The 19,222-nt window shown below is 38.6% G+C and overlaps 1 protein-coding gene across 1 annotated transcript in view; it reads left to right on the top strand.

Moving 5' to 3' along the window:
* LOC126335999 (nuclear receptor subfamily 2 group E member 1) overlaps positions 1 to 7,884 on the top strand; it is a 178,873-nt gene extending 170,989 nt beyond the window's left edge. Inside the window, exon 6 of the mRNA XM_049999477.1 lies at positions 7,673 to 7,884. Coding sequence (XP_049855434.1) covers positions 7,673 to 7,884 — 212 coding nt within the window. The remainder of the gene's footprint in view (positions 1 to 7,672) is intronic.
* Positions 7,885 to 19,222: the final 11,338 nt, after the last annotated feature.

The following is a 19,222-nucleotide window of genomic DNA, read 5'->3' on the forward strand; positions in this document are numbered from 1 at the left end:
AGCTTGATGCAGCTTACAGAATAAGGATTAAGAAATTTAATGAAGATGATGTAAGAATCATTACATCCTTAGCAAGTTGACTGACTGTATCAAGGTTTGCATTTGCATTTTGAATTTGCACTAAGGGACATGACGAAATGGATGCTTAAGAGAATCGTGGTACTTTTTGGGGTTTGGTCAATCTGATTGCAGAACTGGATTCCACATTTAAGGAACGTATTGAACAAACCAGTAGTCATGTATTTTTGGGGATTTCCAAAACAGTTCAGTACGAATTGCTGTGCTATATATACGCTTTGCGCCATTAATTGATTTGCAAAGAAACTTTTCAAACAGATAGGTAATAATTGAAGCCGATGAACGACAAATTGTGCAAACTTGCATCAACTAGTGATTATTGTTCGATACGAATTAAAAGTGGAAGTATACAAATGATTCACAAATTTCAAGACACCCAGAGGTCATACAGCTGTGTGACTAAGTTGTGAACTGTTCAACAAACTTAACAGATTAAAGATTGCCGATTCTCCAGAAAAACTGATAGCCCAGAACTATGATGGAGCTTCAGTTATGAGTGGTAGGCACAAGGGAGTGCAGGTAAGAGTAAAAGTGACAACAAATTTGGAGCACTGTTATGCCCGCCAACTTAACAATGTAGAGTGCAGTGCACCACAACAAGACAAACTTCGAACATTTTTAGCAATATACAGGGACTTTCTACTTCTGTCTCAACATCAGTGAAAAAAACTGCCATAATGGATAATGTCGTGAGAAACATATTCCAAGAAATGCTGACACAAGATAGAATTTTAAAGCACAATGTGAGAACATCGTTCTTAAGTATAAGAAAGAAACAGCTGAATGCCTTGTGATTATGATAGCAGTGGTTACTCAACGACCAAGATGGCAGTTAGACTTCGGAAACTTCTCAACAGCGATCAAGAGTTTCTCTTTTGGCTTGAGTTTTTCAATAACGTCCTGACTCCCTGTGACAGCTCCAATGCAGAGATGTTGATAGTGTCAAAGCTCATAAGAACGTCCCTGATTTCAAGTTAGCGATACAACTGATGAGAAATTCTCTTGATTTCTATTATCATTGGGGTAACAGGAATGGAAATGAAGAGATCGCCGACCCAAACCGTTTCCGTTTTCTATACTCATGTAAAACGAGTAACATCTTCATCAACTTATGCAACATAAAAATGTTGTATGAGTAGCCAATCTGTAGGTCTATCTTTTACCCAAAACACTGATTTCTGAAAATTATATAGCAACTCTATAATTGTATATAACATAAATTATAGCCTATTTAAACACTTTTATTACTTTATTTTATGTGTGTTTAGAAAAAATGTACATTTTTCTTTAAAATACAAGTACAGTAGCTGTGAAAGCTAGTGCATGGCTATTATGACAACAAACTGGTGTGGATTACCATTTCATTATGTATAATGAGTACCAAGCAACTTTGTCAAAATGATGTGTGTGTGTTTATTATGTTGTATGTAGCCTCCACAATGACAATGGTTGAGATAGCTAAAGCTCAGGCCATTGCAACTACAAACATGTGATAGTTAACTTATGTGACGAAAGAATATTCTGTTTTATTATATGGTACATGGATAAGATGTGTGTATGAGTAAGCAAGTGTTACAGAGTAATTAGTGAAAGATGATTTGTAGTCCAACAGCAGCTCACTTAACTTTGGTGAAAATTAATATAATAGTGGCAGTATTTTTCAGATTCTAGTACTGCAATTTCAAAGCTTTTAAACATGTGCCTAGTGGATTTGAGAAAGAAACTAACAATGTATTTCACAGCAGTATAATTTAAACCTGACTGTAGCTTCGAATAAAAGAAAACACCAACTGTGTCACAATGTCTTTTAGTGCCCTTTTTTCTGCATTAAGCACAGCTACAAAATTCTGTAAAGAGTAACTTAAGTAATTCAACTGATGTGTGGTGTCAGAGGGAAAATACCAGCTTTTAAATGTGTTCTTAGAGGAATGTAAATAACATCCAACACATCACACAATAACTCATACTTTCCAGTATGTGATATAAATATTAGAAAGATGACAAGTAATCGCCACATGTCAAATATCAAAGTGAAACTTCTACTTTCACTGGAGCCAGGACTTGATCTCTAATGTGAGTATAGAATTTTTTTAAATAATTCGAGGCCTAGCTCTACAAGCACTTGGAGTTGGCTTTTATTATTCTGAAGTAATTCACAAATGGGTCTTGACTTATGATTGCTACAGCCTTATAAGTTCGTTTGAAGACACTGTGTTATTTCTGTGTAAAATCCACTTCCAAATCCAGTATTTATGTTTCTTCTTCTTCCTACTGTGTTTCTGGCTCAGATCTAATGCCATAAACTAAATGATGACACCAATGTCTGCAAGAATAATCACAGCTGACTTCATGTGGAAAATTAGTGACAATAAATTTTGACAGGAGTGTTTGGGAACAGCAGCACATGGCTCCACTGCCATATCAACTGTCATGCCACTTGCTGAGTTGTCATTTGTATTGTATGTGCAATGTGACTTATGAGTAAGAGTATGGTACTTGATGGAATTAAGTTGAATGTTCAGTTATGGGCACAGCCAGTGGTCGAATCCTCTAGTAACGACATTGATCCTGCATAATAAAATTACTTGTAAAACCCTTGGTGGTTGAGTCAGTGAATTGCTTATATCACATGAAAACTGCTCAGAAAATTTCGAGAAACAATGTTCAAGCTAAAATCTGGTAATATTCTTTTACCCCAACCTACCTTTCCAGCAGAGTCTGTTGAGGTGAGATCAGGATAATAAAAAGACTGTGTAGTGGCACATTAGATGTCGGCTATCTCATGACCGTGCATAAATGGTAAAATACAAGGGACTCCAGAATACTTGTCTGCATTTAACAACGACCTTATTTCACTTACTCAACTTATTTCAGCTACTGATTCTCACAGTAGACTATACAGACTGCAGTGATTCATGTTGCTAAACTAAGTATTGAAATAACCAACCTCAACCTTGGTAGATCAATTGAACTTTGTTGCTTGAATGCTGCGCTTTGAAGTTGTATATGGCTTACTGGGACAGGAAAGAGTGACTTATACCTATAATATATAGAAGATGCTCATCGAGTCGAATAAGCTGTACAGGTAGTATAGTGTAGGTAGAGGCATTGTCATTACCCACTGGCAAGTCTCACAACCTGTTCTTCGAAATGTTGCCCTAGAGTTCCTAGGGAAACTTTGAGCACACACGTTGTGGTATATCAAATTTCTGCAACAGTCTTCATGGGTATCTTTGTAATATGATGTCTGAGATTCTTCACTGTCAGTAGAAGCGTATTAATACAAAAACACAGATGATGGATTGGTCAATTGGTCATCGTGAGACATGTTGCTCAAAGTGTTGCAACATTTCTTGGCATATTACATCCCATGCCTCCTTCTAAATTTCAAAGATATATTAATGTCCTCACAGAGAACAAATTTTGGCTACTTGAAATTATTTATACAAGTTTTCTAAAATTTACTATCAACAAAAATAGAAAGCGTCTTTTTTGTCTCCCTATACAGTATATTATTTGTAATCAGTTCTCAATGTATGGTCTACATGAATGGTGTTTTAAGTTCTAAATGCTGTTCCAGGAAACCCTGTGTGGCAGTTGACTTTCAACAATGTTGTACCTTGAGAAAATCGTGCATACCAGTAATATGCACCTGCCAACAACAGAGCAAAATCTAGAGATGCTCCTTACATTCTTTGAATGAACTCTTGTTGACTCAGTCTAACCTTAAGAACATCATACCTCAAAAGTGCTGCAGGTAGATATGAAACATTTTACTAGCAGAGACATGAAGTGTAAAATCAAACTGTTGAAGTTATTGTATATCCTACAATTGTCAGATGTCAGAAAATTTCACACTTCCCTCATAAAAATTATTTTCTACCATGGCCTTTGGGCATGTTGCAAAATATTGCCGTGTCTGTGTTGAGGATATGAAAAATTATTTTAATGCACTCTTCATTACTACTTCATGATAAGTGCCTGATACATAGAAATTCTAAATCTGAAACATATCTGACAAAATTTTTTACCAGGCAACTTCCATTTCACAGAAATAATATTTTGATTCGACACTTTTAGCTTATTATTATTATTATTGTTGTCTTCAGTCCTGAGACTGGTTTGATGCAGCTCTCCATGCTACTCTATCCTGTGCAAGCTGCTTCATCTCCCAGTACCTACTGCAACCTACATCCTTCTGAATCTGCTTAGTGTACTCATCTCTCGGTCTCCCTCTACGATTTTTACCCTCCACGCTGCCCTCCAATGCTAAATTTGTGATCCCTTGATGTCTCAAAATATGTCCTACCAACCGATCCCTTCTTCTAGTCAAGTTGTGCCACAAACTTCTCTTCTCCCCAATCATATTCAATACCTCCTCATTAGTTACGTGATCTATCCACCTTACCTTCAGTATTCTTCTGTAGCACCACATTTCGAAAGCTTCTATTCTCTTCTTGTCCAATCAATTTATCGTCCATGTTACACTTCCATACATGGCTACACTCCAAACAAATACTTTCAGAAACGACTTCCTGATACATAAATCTATATTCGATGTTAACAAATTTCTCTTCTTCAGAAACGCTTTCCTTGCCATTGCCAGTCTACATTTTATATCCTCTCTACTTCGACCATCGTCAGTTATTTTGCTTCCCAAATAGCAAAACTCCTTTACTACTTTAAGTGTCTCATTTCCTAATCTAATTCCTTCAGCATCACCCGACTTAATTCGACTACATTCCATTATCCTCGTTTTGCTTTTGTTAATGTTCATCTTATATCCTCCTTTCAAGACACTGTCCATTCCGTTCAACTGCTCTTCCAAGTCCTTTGCTGTCTCTGACAGAATTACAATGTCATCAGCGAACCTCAAAGTTTTTAATTCGTCTCCATGAATTTTAATACCTACTCCAAATTTTTCTTTTGTTTCCTTTACTGCTTGCTCAATATAAAGATTGAATAACATCGGGGAGAGGCTACAACCCTGTCTCACTCCTTTCCCAACCACTGCTTCCCTTTCATGCCCCTCGACTCTTATGACTGCCATCTGGTTTCTGTACAAATTATAAATAGCCTTTCGCTCCCTGTATTTTACCCCTGCCACCTTTAGAATTTGAAAAAGAGTATTCCAGTCAACATTGTCAAAAGCTTTCTCTAAGTCTACAAATGCTATAAATGTAGGTTTGCCTTTTCTTAATCTTTCTTCTAAGATAAGTCGTAAGGTCAGTATTGCCTCACGTGTTCCAACATTTCGACAGAATCCAAACTGATCCTCCCCGAGGTCTGCATCTACCAGTTTTTCCATTCGTCTGTAAAGAATTCGCGTTAGTATTTTGCAGCCGTGGCTTATTAAACTGATAGTTCGGTAATTTTCACATCTGTCAGCACCTGCTTTCTTTGGGATTGGAGTTATTATATTCTTCTTGAAGTCTGAGGGTATTTCGCCTGTCTCATACATCTTGCTCACCAGCTGGTAAAGTTTTGTCAGGACTGGTTGTCCCAAGGCCGTCAGTAGTTCTAATGGAATGTTGTCTACTCCGGGGGCCTTGTTTCGACTCAGGTCTTTCAGTGCTCTGTCAAACTCTTCACGCAGTATCATATCTCCCATTTCGTCTTCATCTACATCCTCTTCCATTTCCATAATATTGTCCTCAAGTACATAGCCCTTGTATAAACCTTCTATATACTCCTTCCACCTTTCTGCCTTCCCTTCTTTGCTTAGAACTGGGCTGCCATCTGAGCTCTTGATATTCATACACGTGGTTCTCTTCTCTCCAAAGGTCTCTTTAATTTTCCTGTAGGCAGTGTCTATCTTACCCCTAGTGAGATAAGCTTCTACATCCTTACATTTGTCCTCTAGCCATCCCTGTTTAGCCATTTTGCACTTCCTGTCGATCTCATTTTTGAGACGTTTGTATTCCTTTTTGCCTGCTTCATTTACTGCATTTTTATATTTTCTCCTTTCATCAATTAAATTCAATATTTCTTCTGTTACCCAAGGATTTCTACTAGCCCTCGTCTTTGTACCTACTTTATCCTCCGCTGCCTTCACTACTACATCCCTCAGAGCTACCCATTCTTCTACTGTATTTCTTTCCCCTATTCCTGTCAATTGATCCCTTATGCTCTCCCTGAAACTCTGTACAACCTCTGGTTCTTTCAGTTTATCCAGGTCCCATCTCCTTAATTTCCCACATTTTTGCAGTTTCTTCAGTTTTAATCTACAGGTCATAACCAATAGATTGTGGTCAGAGTCCACATCTGCCCCTGGAAATGTCTTACAACTTAAAACCTGGTTCCTAAATCTCTGTCTTACCATTATATAATCTATCTGATACCTTTTAGTATCTCCAGGGTTCTTCCACGTATACAACCTTCTTTCATGATTCTTAAACCAAGTGTTAGCTATGATTAAGTTGTGCTCTGTGCAAAATTCTACTAGGCGGCTTCCTCTTTCATTTCTTAGCCCCAATCCATATTCACCTACTATGTTTCCTTCTCTCCCTTTTCCTACACTCGAATTCCAGTCACCCATTACTATTAAATTTTCGTCTCCCTTCACTATCTGAATAATTTCTTTTATTTCATCGTACATTTCTTCAATTTCTTCATCATCTGCAGAGCTAGTTGGCATATAAACTTGTACTACTGTAGTAGGTGTGGGCTTCATATCTATCTTGGCCACAATAATGCGTTCACTATGCTGTTTGTAGTAGCTTACCCGCATTCCTATTTTCCTATTCATTATTAAACCTACTCCTGCATTACCCCTATTTGATTTTTTGGTTATAACCCTGTAGTCACCTGACCAAAAGTCTTGTTCCTCCTGCCACCGAACTTCACTAATTCCCACTATATCTAACTTTAACCTATCCATTTCCCTTTTTAAATTTTCTAACCTACCTGCCCGATTAAGGGATCTGACATTCCACGCCCCGATCCGTAGAACGCCAGTTTTCTTTCTCCTGATAACGACATCCTCCTGAGTAGTCCCCGCCCGGAGATCCGAATGGGGGACTATTTTACCTCCGGAACATTTTACCCAAGAGGATGCCATCCTCATTTAATCATACAATAAAGCTGCATGTCCTCGGGAAAAATTACGGCTGTAGTTTCCCCTTGCTTTCAGCCGTTCGCAGTACCAGCACAGCAAGGCCGTTTTGGTTAATGTTGCAAGGCCAGATCAGTCAATCATCCAGACTGTTGCCCCTGCAACTACTGAAAAGGCTGCTGCCCCTCTTCAGGAACCACACGTTTGTCTGGCCTCTCAACAGATACCCCTCCGTTGTGGTTGCACCTACGGTACGGCCATCTGTATCGCTGAGGCACGCAAGCCTCCCCACCAACGGCAAGGTCCATGGTTCATGGGGGGGGGACTTTTAGCTTATATATAGCAAAACAAGCACTTACCTCTGTTATTAAATGATTTTTAGTGTCATGTAAACTGTTCTTGTAACACTATTGAAATATAAAGTATCTTAGAAAGCTTATAAACAGACATCTTATTCACAGTTATGACTATTGTACAAATCATTCTTGGAACATACAACTTACTCAGCTAAAATAAAGACAACTGTGCAACTGTGTGCAGAGGCTGCGGGTAGTGCAGAGGCAGAGTGCCGTGTTCGGGCAGCCCTGGAGGCAGCTCTTGGTGCACTGCTGCTGTTACCCCCTGCTCGTGTGGCGCGACTGCTGATCACGCTGCCAGCTCTTGCAGCACCACCTCCAGACTTGCTACAACGTGCACTCTTCCGACCTGTCATTGGAGATGTACCAGTTGACCATCTTGTTGCCTCCATCTAAAACTGATGCTGATGTCTTTAATAATTATATGTGAAGAAACTACGTTGTTATTGGGGCATTCATTGTGTCATTATGACACACTGAAGAGCCATCTATATGTGGGCTGAAATACACGGTTTTATTATTGATTCAGTAACAGTTTCCTTAACACAAGATTAATGAAATGACATCATGACATAACAACTTAATACCATGATCTGTTAACAGTATCTGCTATTTTAGATGTACAAAATGAATTACACTGTGTGCTTAGTTCATTTGTCAGTACATAAATATATACTTATATTCATTTTCACTTTTGGCATACTTATTTAAGCTGTTTATCCATTTTACATGTTTACAGCATCAACCTGATCAATCCCGTTTCCTTCTACAGTGTATCTTTTTCTTTTAGTTTTTCGTTTCGTCAATAAACTGACTATTTTGACAATATGGCAAATGTATTATTTGCGTTTACACACATCAAAAAAAAGTTTTGCAACCACAGTTCCCAGAACTCCTGAAAATAGATGTTACTGTGGATATTGTATCACAGACACAGTCCCTTTGACTGTTCAGAGATGTCACTAACCACACCCAAAGATGTAAACAACCATGCACGAGCAGCACCTATTAGACGGAGGGAGACAGAAAATCAGTTCCAGTCATTCCACCAGAAAATCGGTACACAGCTTGTGTTGTCTGTAGTTCAACCATACCTAGGCGGTCAATATTGCGGTTCGATCGCATCCGCATTGTTACTTTGTGCCAGGAAGGGCTCGCAACAAGGGAAGTGTCCATGCATCTTGGAGTGAGCCAAAGCGATGTTGTTCGGACGTGGAGGAGATACAGAGAGACAGGAATTGTCGCTGACATTCCTCGGTCAGGCCACCCAAGGGCTACTACTGTAGTGGATGACTGATACCTATGAATTATGGCTTCGAGGAACCCTGACAGCAACGCCACCATCCAGCCACAGGACTTCGTGTTACGACTCAAACTGTGCGCAATAGGCTGCAAGATGTGCAACGTCACTCCTGACGTCCATGGTGAGATCCATCTTTGCAACCACGACACCATGCAGCGTGGTACAGATGGGCCCAACGTGCCTAGACAGACTGTACCGCGATTCAGTCGCGTCCGCATTGTTACTTCGTGCCAGGAAGTGCTCTCAACAAGGGAAGTGTCCAGGCGTCTCGGAGTGAACCAAATCGAAGTTGTTCAGACATACAGCAACGCCACCATGTTAAATAATGCATTTTGTGCAGCCACAAGACGTAGTGTTACGACTCAAGCTGTGGGCAATAGGCTGCATGATGCGCAACTTCACTCCCGTCACCCATGGTGAGGTCCATCTTTGCAATCACGACACCATGCAGTCCGGCAGAGATGGTCCAACAACATGCTGAATGGACCGCTCAGCATTGGCATCACATACTCATCACCAATGAGTGTTGAATATGCCTTCAACCAGACAATCGTCGGAGACCTGTTTGGAGGCATCCCGGTCAGGCTGAACGCCTTAGACACATTGGCTGGTGAGTCCTGCAAGGTGGAGTTTCTCTGATGTTTTGGGATGGTATTATGTGGGGCCAACGTACGCCACCAGTGGTCATGGAAATCACCGTAACAGCTGTACGATATGTGAATGTCATCCTCCGACCGATAATGCAACCATGTCAGAAGCATATTGGCGAGGCATTTGTCTTCATGGACGACAATTCGCGCCACATCGTGCACATCATGTAAATGACTTCTTCAGGATAACGACATCGCTCGACTAGAATGGCCAGCGTGTTCTTTAGACAGAAACCCTATCGACATGTCTGGGATAGATTGAAATGGGCTATCTATGAAAAAGTGACCCACCAACCAGTGATCTACGCCGAATCGCCGTTGAGGAGTGGAACAGTCTGGACTAACAGTGCCTTGATGAATCTGTGGATAGTATGCCACGACGAATACAGACATGCATTGGTACCAGTGTGTACAGCAGTCTGGACAACCAGATCTGAACGTCTCGCTGTATGGTGGTACAACATGCAATGTGTTGTTTTTATGAGCAATAAAAAGGGCAGAAATGATGTTTATGTATATCTCTATTCCAGTTTTCTGTACAGGTTCTCGAACACTCGGAACCGAGGTGATGCAAAACTTTTTTTGATGTGTGTATTTGTTATATTCCACTACACCATTGTAGCAGTGTCACGTGATCAGGGGGGTATAATTACATTGTGGTACATTACCTGAATAATAATTACACATTAATAAGCAATTATAAATACCTGAGATCTTACTTTGGAATTACTGAAAATGAGCAGAAAATAGGTAATGTTGGTGGTCTTTATCTGTTGTTAAGAACCACCATTTCATCATTCAATAGCGATCTTCTGGAACCAGATAATTATGACTGGACATATTTACAACTTAAAATCTTATTACATAATCAAAATAAGCTGCATACTATTCGTTCTAGTCACACTCATCATTAACCAAACCTACAGGAAACAGAAGGCATTTTCCATGAAAAAATCTGCACTTGGGGTTCGAATTTTGATGTTTGACACAATCAGCTTAAATTTCTCGCAGAATAGAGGTAAACTACTTGCTCCAGAGTGAGACATACACTTCTCGGAACATCAGTCAAAGATGTTCTCCCCACATACATATAATGTCCAACCGTTGTGTTCACTGGGCGCAGCTCTTTAATTCAAAGAAGAGCATGCTTTTAAAAACAAATATCATGAGATTAATAGATAAGTATTATACCACAATTAAAATCTTGAACTGATTAAACATTGATCTATATTAAATGAATGCTTCTGGACTATAAATATCTTTTGTGTCTAATCTGAGTTGCCACAAAACATTCCCTCTTTTAAACATGAAAGACTGATAATATATGAAGTTAGTCAAATAAAGAATAATTGTCACAGTTGCTGATAGTGAGCAGTACTCTTATTATGACATTAGCTACATTCATCTTTTCATAATTATATGTTGTTGTTGTGGTCTTTAGTCCTGAGACTGGTTTGATGCAGCTCTCCATGCTACTCTATCCTGTGCAAGCTTCTTCATCTCTCAGTACCTACTGCAAGCTACATCCTTCTGAATCCACTTACTGTATTCATCTCTTGGTCTCCCTCTACGATTTTTAAACTCCACGCTGACCTCCAATACGAAATTGGTGATCCCTTAATGCCTCAGAACATGTCCTACCAACCGATCCCTTCTTCTCGTCAAGTTGTGCCACAAACTTCTCCTCTCCCCAATCATATTCAATATTTCCTCATTAGTTATGTGATCCACCCATTTAATCTTCATCATTCTTCTGTAGCACCACATTTCGAAAGCTTCTATTCTCTTCTTGTCCAAACCATTTATCGTCCATGTTTCACTTCCATACATGGCTACACTCCATACAAATACTTTCAGAAATGACTTCCTGACACTTAAATCTATACTCGCTGTTAACAAATTTCTCTTCTTCAGAAACGCTTTCCTTGCCATTGCCAGTCATTTCATAATCTAATTCCTTCAGCATCACCCGACTTAATTCGACTACATCCTCGTTTTGCTTTTGTTGATGTTCATTTTATATCCTCCTTTCAAGACACGATCCATTCCGTTCAACTGCTCTTCCAAGTCCTTTGCTATCTCTGACAGAATTACGATGTCATCGGCGAACCTCAGTTTTTTTATTTAGTCTCCATGGATTTTAATACCTACTCTGAATTTTTCTTTTGTTTCCTTTACTGCTTGCTCAATATACATATTGAATAACATCAGGGAGAGACTACAACCTTGTCTCACTCCCTTCCCAACCACAGCTTCCTTTTCATGTCCCTCGACTCTTATAACTGGTTTATGTAGAAATTGTAAATAGCCTTTCGCTCCCTGTATTTTACCCCTACCATCTTCAGAATTTGAAAGAGAGTATTCCAGTCAACATTGTCAAAAGCTTTCTCTAAGTCTACAAATGCTAGAATTGTAGGTTTGCCCTTCCTTAATCTAGCTTCTAATGTAAGTCGTAGGGTCAATATTGCCTCACGTGTTCCAACATTTCTACGGAAGCCAAACTATTCTTCCCCGAGGTCGTCTTCTACTAGTTTTTCCATTCGTCTGTAAAGAATTCGCGTTAGTATTTAGCAGCTGTTAATTATTAAACTGATATTTCGGTAATTTTCACATCTGTCAACACCTGCTTTGTTTGGGATTGGAATTACTATATTCTTGTTGAAATATGAGGGTATTTCGCCTGTCTCATACATCTTGCTCACCAGATGGTAGAGTTTTGTCAGGACCGGCTCTCCTGAGGCTGTCAGTAGTTCCAATGGAATGTTGTCTACTCTGGGGGCCTTGTTTTGACTCAGGTCTTTCAGTGCTCTGTCAAACTCTACACGCAGTATCGTATCTCCCATTTCATCTTCATCTACATCCTCTTCCAATTCCATAATATTGTCCTCATGTACATCGCCCTTGTATAGACCCTCTATATACTCTTTCCACCTTTCTGCTTTCCATTCTTTGCTTAGAAGTGGGTTTCCATCTGAGCTCTTGATGTTCATACACGTGGTTCTCTTCTCTCCAAAGGTCTCTTTAATTTTCCTGTAGGCAGTATTTACCTTACCCTTCATGAGATAAGCCTCTAAATCCTTACATTTGTCCTCTAGCCATCCCTGCTTAGCCATTTTGCACTTCCTGTCGATCTCATTTTTGATACGTTTGTATTCCTTTTTGCCTGCTTCATTTACTGCATTTTTATATTTTCTCCTTTCATCAATTAAATTCAATATTTCTTCTGTTACCCAAGGATTTCTACTAGCCCTTGTCTTTTTACCTACTTGATCCTCTGCTGCCTTCACTACTTCATCCCTCAAAGCTACCCATTCTTCTACTGTATTTCTTTCCCCCACTCCTGTCAATTGCTCCCTTATGCTCTCCCTGAAACTCTGAATAACCTCTGGTTTAGTCAGTTTATCCAGGTCCCATCTCCTCAAATTCCCACATTTTTGCAGTTTCTTCAGTTTTAATCTACAGGTCATAACGAATAGATTGTGGTCAGAATCCATATCTGCCCCTGGAAATGTCTTACAATTTACAACCTGGTTCCTAAATCTCTGTCTTACCATTATATAATCTATCTGATACCTTTTAGTATCTCCGGAATACTTCCATGTATACAGCCTTCTTTTATGATTCTTGATCCAAGTATTACCTATGATTAAGTTGTGCTCTGTGCAAAATTCTATCAGGTGGCTTCCTCTTTCATTTCTTTGCCCCAGTCCATATTCACCTACTATGTTTCCTTCTCTCCCTTTTCCTACAACCGAATTCCAGTCACCCATGACTAATAAATTTTCATCTCCCTTCACTATCTGAATAATTTCCTTTATTTGATCATAAATTTCTTCAATTTCTTCGTCATCTGCAGAGCTAGTTGGCATATAAACTTGTACTACTGTAGTAGGTGTGGGCTTCATATCTATCTTGGCCACAATAATGCGTTCACTATGCTGTTTGTAGTAGCTTACCCGCATTCCTATTTTCCTATTCATTATTAAACCTACTCCTGCATTACCCCTAATTGATTTTGTGTTTATAACCCTTTAGTCACCTGATCAGAAGTCTTGTTCCTCGCGCCACTGAACTTCACTAATTCCCACTATATCTAACTTTAACCTATCCATTTCCCTTTTTAAGTTTTCTAACCTACCTGCCTGATTAGGGGATCTGACATTCCACGCTCCGATCCGTAGAACGCCAGTTTTCTTTCTCCTAATAGAGATATCCTCTTGAGTAGTCCCCGCCCGGAGATCCGAATGGGGGACTATTTTACCTCCGGAATATTTTACCCATGAGGACGCCATCATCATTTAATCATACAGTAAAGCTGCATGCCTTTGTGAAAAATTACAGCCGTAGTTTCCCCTTGCTTTCAGCCATTCACAGTACCAGTACAGCAAGGCCGTTTTGGTTATTGTTACAAGGCCAGATCAGTCAATCATCCAGACTGTTGCCCCTCCAACTACTGAGAAGGCTGCTGCCCCTCTTCAGGAACCACACATTTGTCTGGCCTCTCAACAGATACCCCTCCGTTGTGGTTGCACCTACGGTACGGCTAGCTGCATCGCTGAGGCACGCAAGCCTCCCCACCAACGGCAAGGTCCATGGTTCATGGGGGAAGCATAATCATAATTATATACCCCACACAAAACTTTACAACTACCCAAGACCTAGAAATCCAATATATTCATAATCATTTACTGTCCAACTACTTTAAGGGAGTTGGGGATGAGACTTAATACCATTATGGCTCATAGCAGAATATATTATGTTCCCCCCGCAACAATCTAGAATATGAATTAGGTCTTGGCCATTTTGCAATCGAACAGGTTTTCCCCTTGAGACAATGCCGAAAAGTATCTTCAAAGCTAATTTCAGCTATTATGAATATCAAAGATTTCTTTAATATTGTATAATGTATTGTCTGAAAAGCAACTGTACAATCTCATCCTGAAAGTTTTTTGGAGTTTGGACCAAGTTGCTAGTGGCATTATTTTGTACATTCACGTTGATAAATTATCTCACTGATTAATTGTGTCTTGGTTCTTAATATACAGTGGTGAATCAGAGATGTATAAATTCCCACTTGAGAGTAAAACACAGTCTGCTTAAAAGGGAACAACTGTGTTACATTCAACCTGGTTTACAATAATGTGAATAATTTTTCTTTATTTTAAAATTGTTACCAAATAGAGGGCAACATTCTAATAATTATTTCTGTGTGAAATGTGTGCCAAGAGATGTCCAAAATTACATTCCCCAAAGATAATCATGCTTAGCACATCGCTTATTTTATAAATGAGATGCAATACATGACATATCTTTTCAAGTACATGACTGATGGTTTATTTCTTTCTCATTGGAGTTTACTCTTTGGAATGTCTAAATACTGCTTGTTTGGTACCTGTAAAACTGGAGAACATCATCATGAGATTTACATTTTGTTCATTGATAAACTAAAAGCAGAATCAAAAATTTCTTTTGTTCTCTGATTCAATGCTACAATGCTCTGACATATGGTAAGCAATCATGTCATCAACATATAATGTAACATACTGGCCTATGTAACTGGGCAAATCGTTGACTGAAGCAATGAAACAGAAGTATCTTAGAATAGAACTTTGTGGTACATCAATATCATTTCTATCTAAAGGGAAAAAATTCATTTCTAACTGAAAGAAATGGCTCTCTCTTGTTCAAATTGGAGATGATTCCAACTAATGTGGGATCAAATACTTAACAAACCTCAAGAAATGCTGTCAATAATTTTGTTTACTTTACTTCAAATATAGTCACTCCATATTTCTATTTTCAAAACCTGTAAGTCCTTTATCATTAATTTCTAAAAGAGTTATAAATATTTCTCCCATTCTGAAACTCAAAAATAAAGGAATTCATATATCTCAAAGTAAATAAATTTGTGTGATTGTATTAGTACATCTGATATTTTAGAAAATAATGACCTAAATAAGACCAGTTGCTTCCTTTGGAAGAGTTTTTTAACAATATGTTTGAAAATATGTCATACTGCTTCCAGTAATATGACCAAATTAAATATTTTGAGAGAATCAATAAGGTCAAGAAGCTATGAACATTTATTCAAAATAAAATTAATGGTTTGAAGATCGTGCATATTGTTGTTCTGATATAATCAGACAGCTGATAGCAAGCCACGTATTAAGAATTTGGATATGAACACAGGTTTTTACAATCTGAGTTTTTACAATCTGACTGGATATAATAGTACTCCAGTGACAGACTTAATTAACAACAGCACAACATAAAGAAGTCTCTTAGAAGATAAACCTGTTGCTTTAAGTACGTTTCCCATTTCTGTAACTGAAGTTACAATGTAATGATTTAATTACCCATGATGAAGTAAAGCTGCTGTAGTGTAGTTAGGTGACGTTTCTTATTTTATAATCTGCTACACTATGTTACACATAACAGAAGTATCTGCTATGGTTTTTGACCAGTAGCTTAACTTTGCAAAAACGTTTACATTTAAGGTATGGTACAAATTTTAAACAATATTTATCTGATTAGGCCTTTGCTTATAGGCATTGGTATATATCTTCCCAGAAAGAGAATTTTTCTCTCATTTAACCAAGTTCCGGTTACCACTTAAACCATTTATTTTTTAATCTACCCATGCAAGTAATATTATTATTTTTGAGCAATAATATCACATTTCATTTTTTCCTGAAAATATGAAGGTTGGATCTTAAATAGTGGCAACTATTTATTCACAACTGACATAAAAGAGTTACATGTTTGCACCTATTACTATCCTTCAAAGCAGTCACCAGCATTGTGTAGAACCCACTGCCAGTGATGTGGAAGGTGTAGTATACCGTTAGTAGAAACTGTTCCATTGATGGTGAAAATGGAGCAGTCTAAAGTTATGGCGATTCTCGTGTATGACTGTGATTGTATTATCCTAATGCATTATGTTCCTCCATGGCAGACGGTCAGTGCACAGTATTATTGTTGTTTATGTAGCATCACCTGTGACCAGCTTTGCGAAAGAAACAGGGACGCTTTCTGCACAGCCCACTCGTCATTTTGCATGACAATGTGCAGGCGCATACAGCACAAGCTGTGGATGCTCTGTTGGGTCGATGGGACTGAGAAGAACTGTACCATCCACCATACTCCCCAGAGTTAAGTCCTTGTGACTTTGGTTCGATTCTGAAGGTGAAGGAACCAGTTCGTGGCATTTGCTTCAGAGCTGTTAGAGAGATTCGACAGGAAGTAGACCGCTCCATTTGCACCATCAACAGAACAGACTCTGCTAACGATGTACTACGCATTCCACATCGCTGGCAACACTTTCTACACAATGCTGGTGACTACTTTGGAGGTTAGTAACAGGTGCAGACATGTAACTTTTGTATCGGTTATGAATAAATAGTTGCACTATATAAGTTCCAACACTCGTATTACTGAAAGTCCTTTTAGTCTCTCTTTTCCAAGTTTCATAATTGCTTACAGAATCTCAGTTCTCAATTTTAGAAGTTGTAGGTTGCATTACATACTTTTCCTCCTGCCCTTTCGCCATTACTGTTTCCATGTATATTCTGTCTTTAACTACTGTTAGCATTTCTTGGGAACAAAATTTACGAAACATGATGACAATATTCGAACTGCAGACAAATTCCATGTACTAACTAAAAACAGTAACTGGGGTCATTGTAAATATCTGATTAACGAAATGCTTTGATCTAACTACTCCAGCTGATTACATATACCAATACATTTTGGAAATTATGACAAATGTTGGTAATTACATCACTAACAGCTCTACTCATGTCCATGGAACACATACCAAATCTAACAAACATGTACCAAGTGAAACTAAATAAAAACTCAAACTGTACAATATAACAAACTGCTAAAGGAAATGAAAGAGGCCACTAAAATTAAGATATGTACAGAGGCAGTTAAACAATAACTCTTAAATATCATGTACTGTACTGTAAAGACTCACTGAAATAGCATAAAGTAGCAGCTGCTGCAAATGTAACAGTAGTTCAAAATTATGAATATGAGGTACAAATTTAAAAAATTAACTGCATTGTTTAAATTTGTCTTCAGTTTCCAAATCACAGTCCAACAAGAGCGACTTAAGATTATATATTAAAGAATTAAACATTTCTGTCAGTAGACAACACACTTGCATGTAACTGCAAAATTGTATAGCCAAGGTATGTACGATAAATGTTAACCTCCTTTCATCCTCCTGAGGAAAATACGTGTTTCACTGCAAAGTAAATGAGTCAACTTTTTTCAGAGTTACAGATGGAAACTACTGCAGAATACAACTGAGAGGCAGGTTCATTACAATGGCCTTCCTGTCAAGTGATACCATATGTGTATAGTGTGTGTAGTGACTCTTCATGAAATGTGAAAAGATAATCTAACATTATGTTAGAACTGAGTAGACTTGAAAGTATGAGGGGCGTTTTAAAAGTCCTTGCAAAGTCCGAGAGATGGCACCACCGGCCCATATCGAGGTCATGTTTATTTAGTAGCATCTTTGGAAAGAACACACACCAAGTTTCAGCCATATTGGTCTATTTCTTTGTGTTTGGCATTTGTGTGAATCAAGGAAATCGAGTGATTGTCAAAAATAGACGAAAAAGAATTTCGTGTGGCGATTAAACATTGCTTTATGAAAGGCAAAACGCCTCAGGATAATAAAGAGAAGCTTGATAAACATTTAGGTGACTCTGCACCTTCGATTAGAACAGTTTATAAGTGCTTTCAAACTTTTCGGAGTGGCCACATGGGCACAAGTGGTCCTGAACGTTCTGGACGCTCTGTGGAGGTTACGGCTCCAGAAATCATTGGTAAAATCCATGATATGGTGATGGATGACAGAAGAGTTAAGGTACGTGAGATTGCTAGTGCTGTGGGCATCTCGAATGAACGGGTACATAATATTTTGCATAAACGTTTAGACATGAGAAAGCTGTCTGCTAGATGGGTTCCGTGATTGCTCATGCTTGACCAAAAAACAGAATCGCGTGAAGTTTTGCAAGGGTAGTTTGCAGCTGTTCAGGAATAATCTGCAGGACGTTAAGCATCGTTTCGTCACTGTGGATTATACATTGATACATTACTATACTGCTGAGACCAAACAACAATCTAAACAGTGGGTTACCAAGGGAGAAACTGCACTAAACAAGGCGAAGACCATTCCTTTGGCCGGAAAGGTTATGGCGACTGTCTTTTGGGATTCGCGAGGGATAATCCTCATCGACTATCTGGAAAAGGGTAACACTATTACAGGTGTATATTATTAATAGTTACTGGACCGTTTGAAAAACGAACTGCAAGAGAAACGCCGGCGATTGGACAGCAAAAAAGTCCTTTTCCATCACAACTATGCACCAGCACATACCTCAGAAGCTGTGGTCCCAAAATTAATGGAATTAGGATTCCAACTCGTTTCATATTCCCCCTATTCTCCAGACTTGGCTCCTTCTGACTACTATTTTTTCCCCAATTTCAAGAAATGGCTGGCAGGACAAAGATTTTTTTCAAGTGAGGAGGTGATTGCAGCAACTAATAGCTATTTTGCAGACTTGGATAATTCCTATCATTTGGAAGGGATCAACAAATCAGAACAGCGTTGGACAAAGTGTATAAGTCTAAAAGGAGACTATGTCAAAAAATAAAAAAAGGGTTTCCCCAAATGTGTAAGTAGTTTTTATTTTTGCACGGACTTTCCAAATGCCCCTCATAATTATACATCTGCATATTTATTAGTCTTTAATTCTATTTCATG

Source organism: Schistocerca gregaria, chromosome 2 (assembly GCF_023897955.1).
Source record: "Schistocerca gregaria isolate iqSchGreg1 chromosome 2, iqSchGreg1.2, whole genome shotgun sequence".
NCBI lineage: Eukaryota > Metazoa > Arthropoda > Insecta > Orthoptera > Acrididae > Schistocerca > Schistocerca gregaria.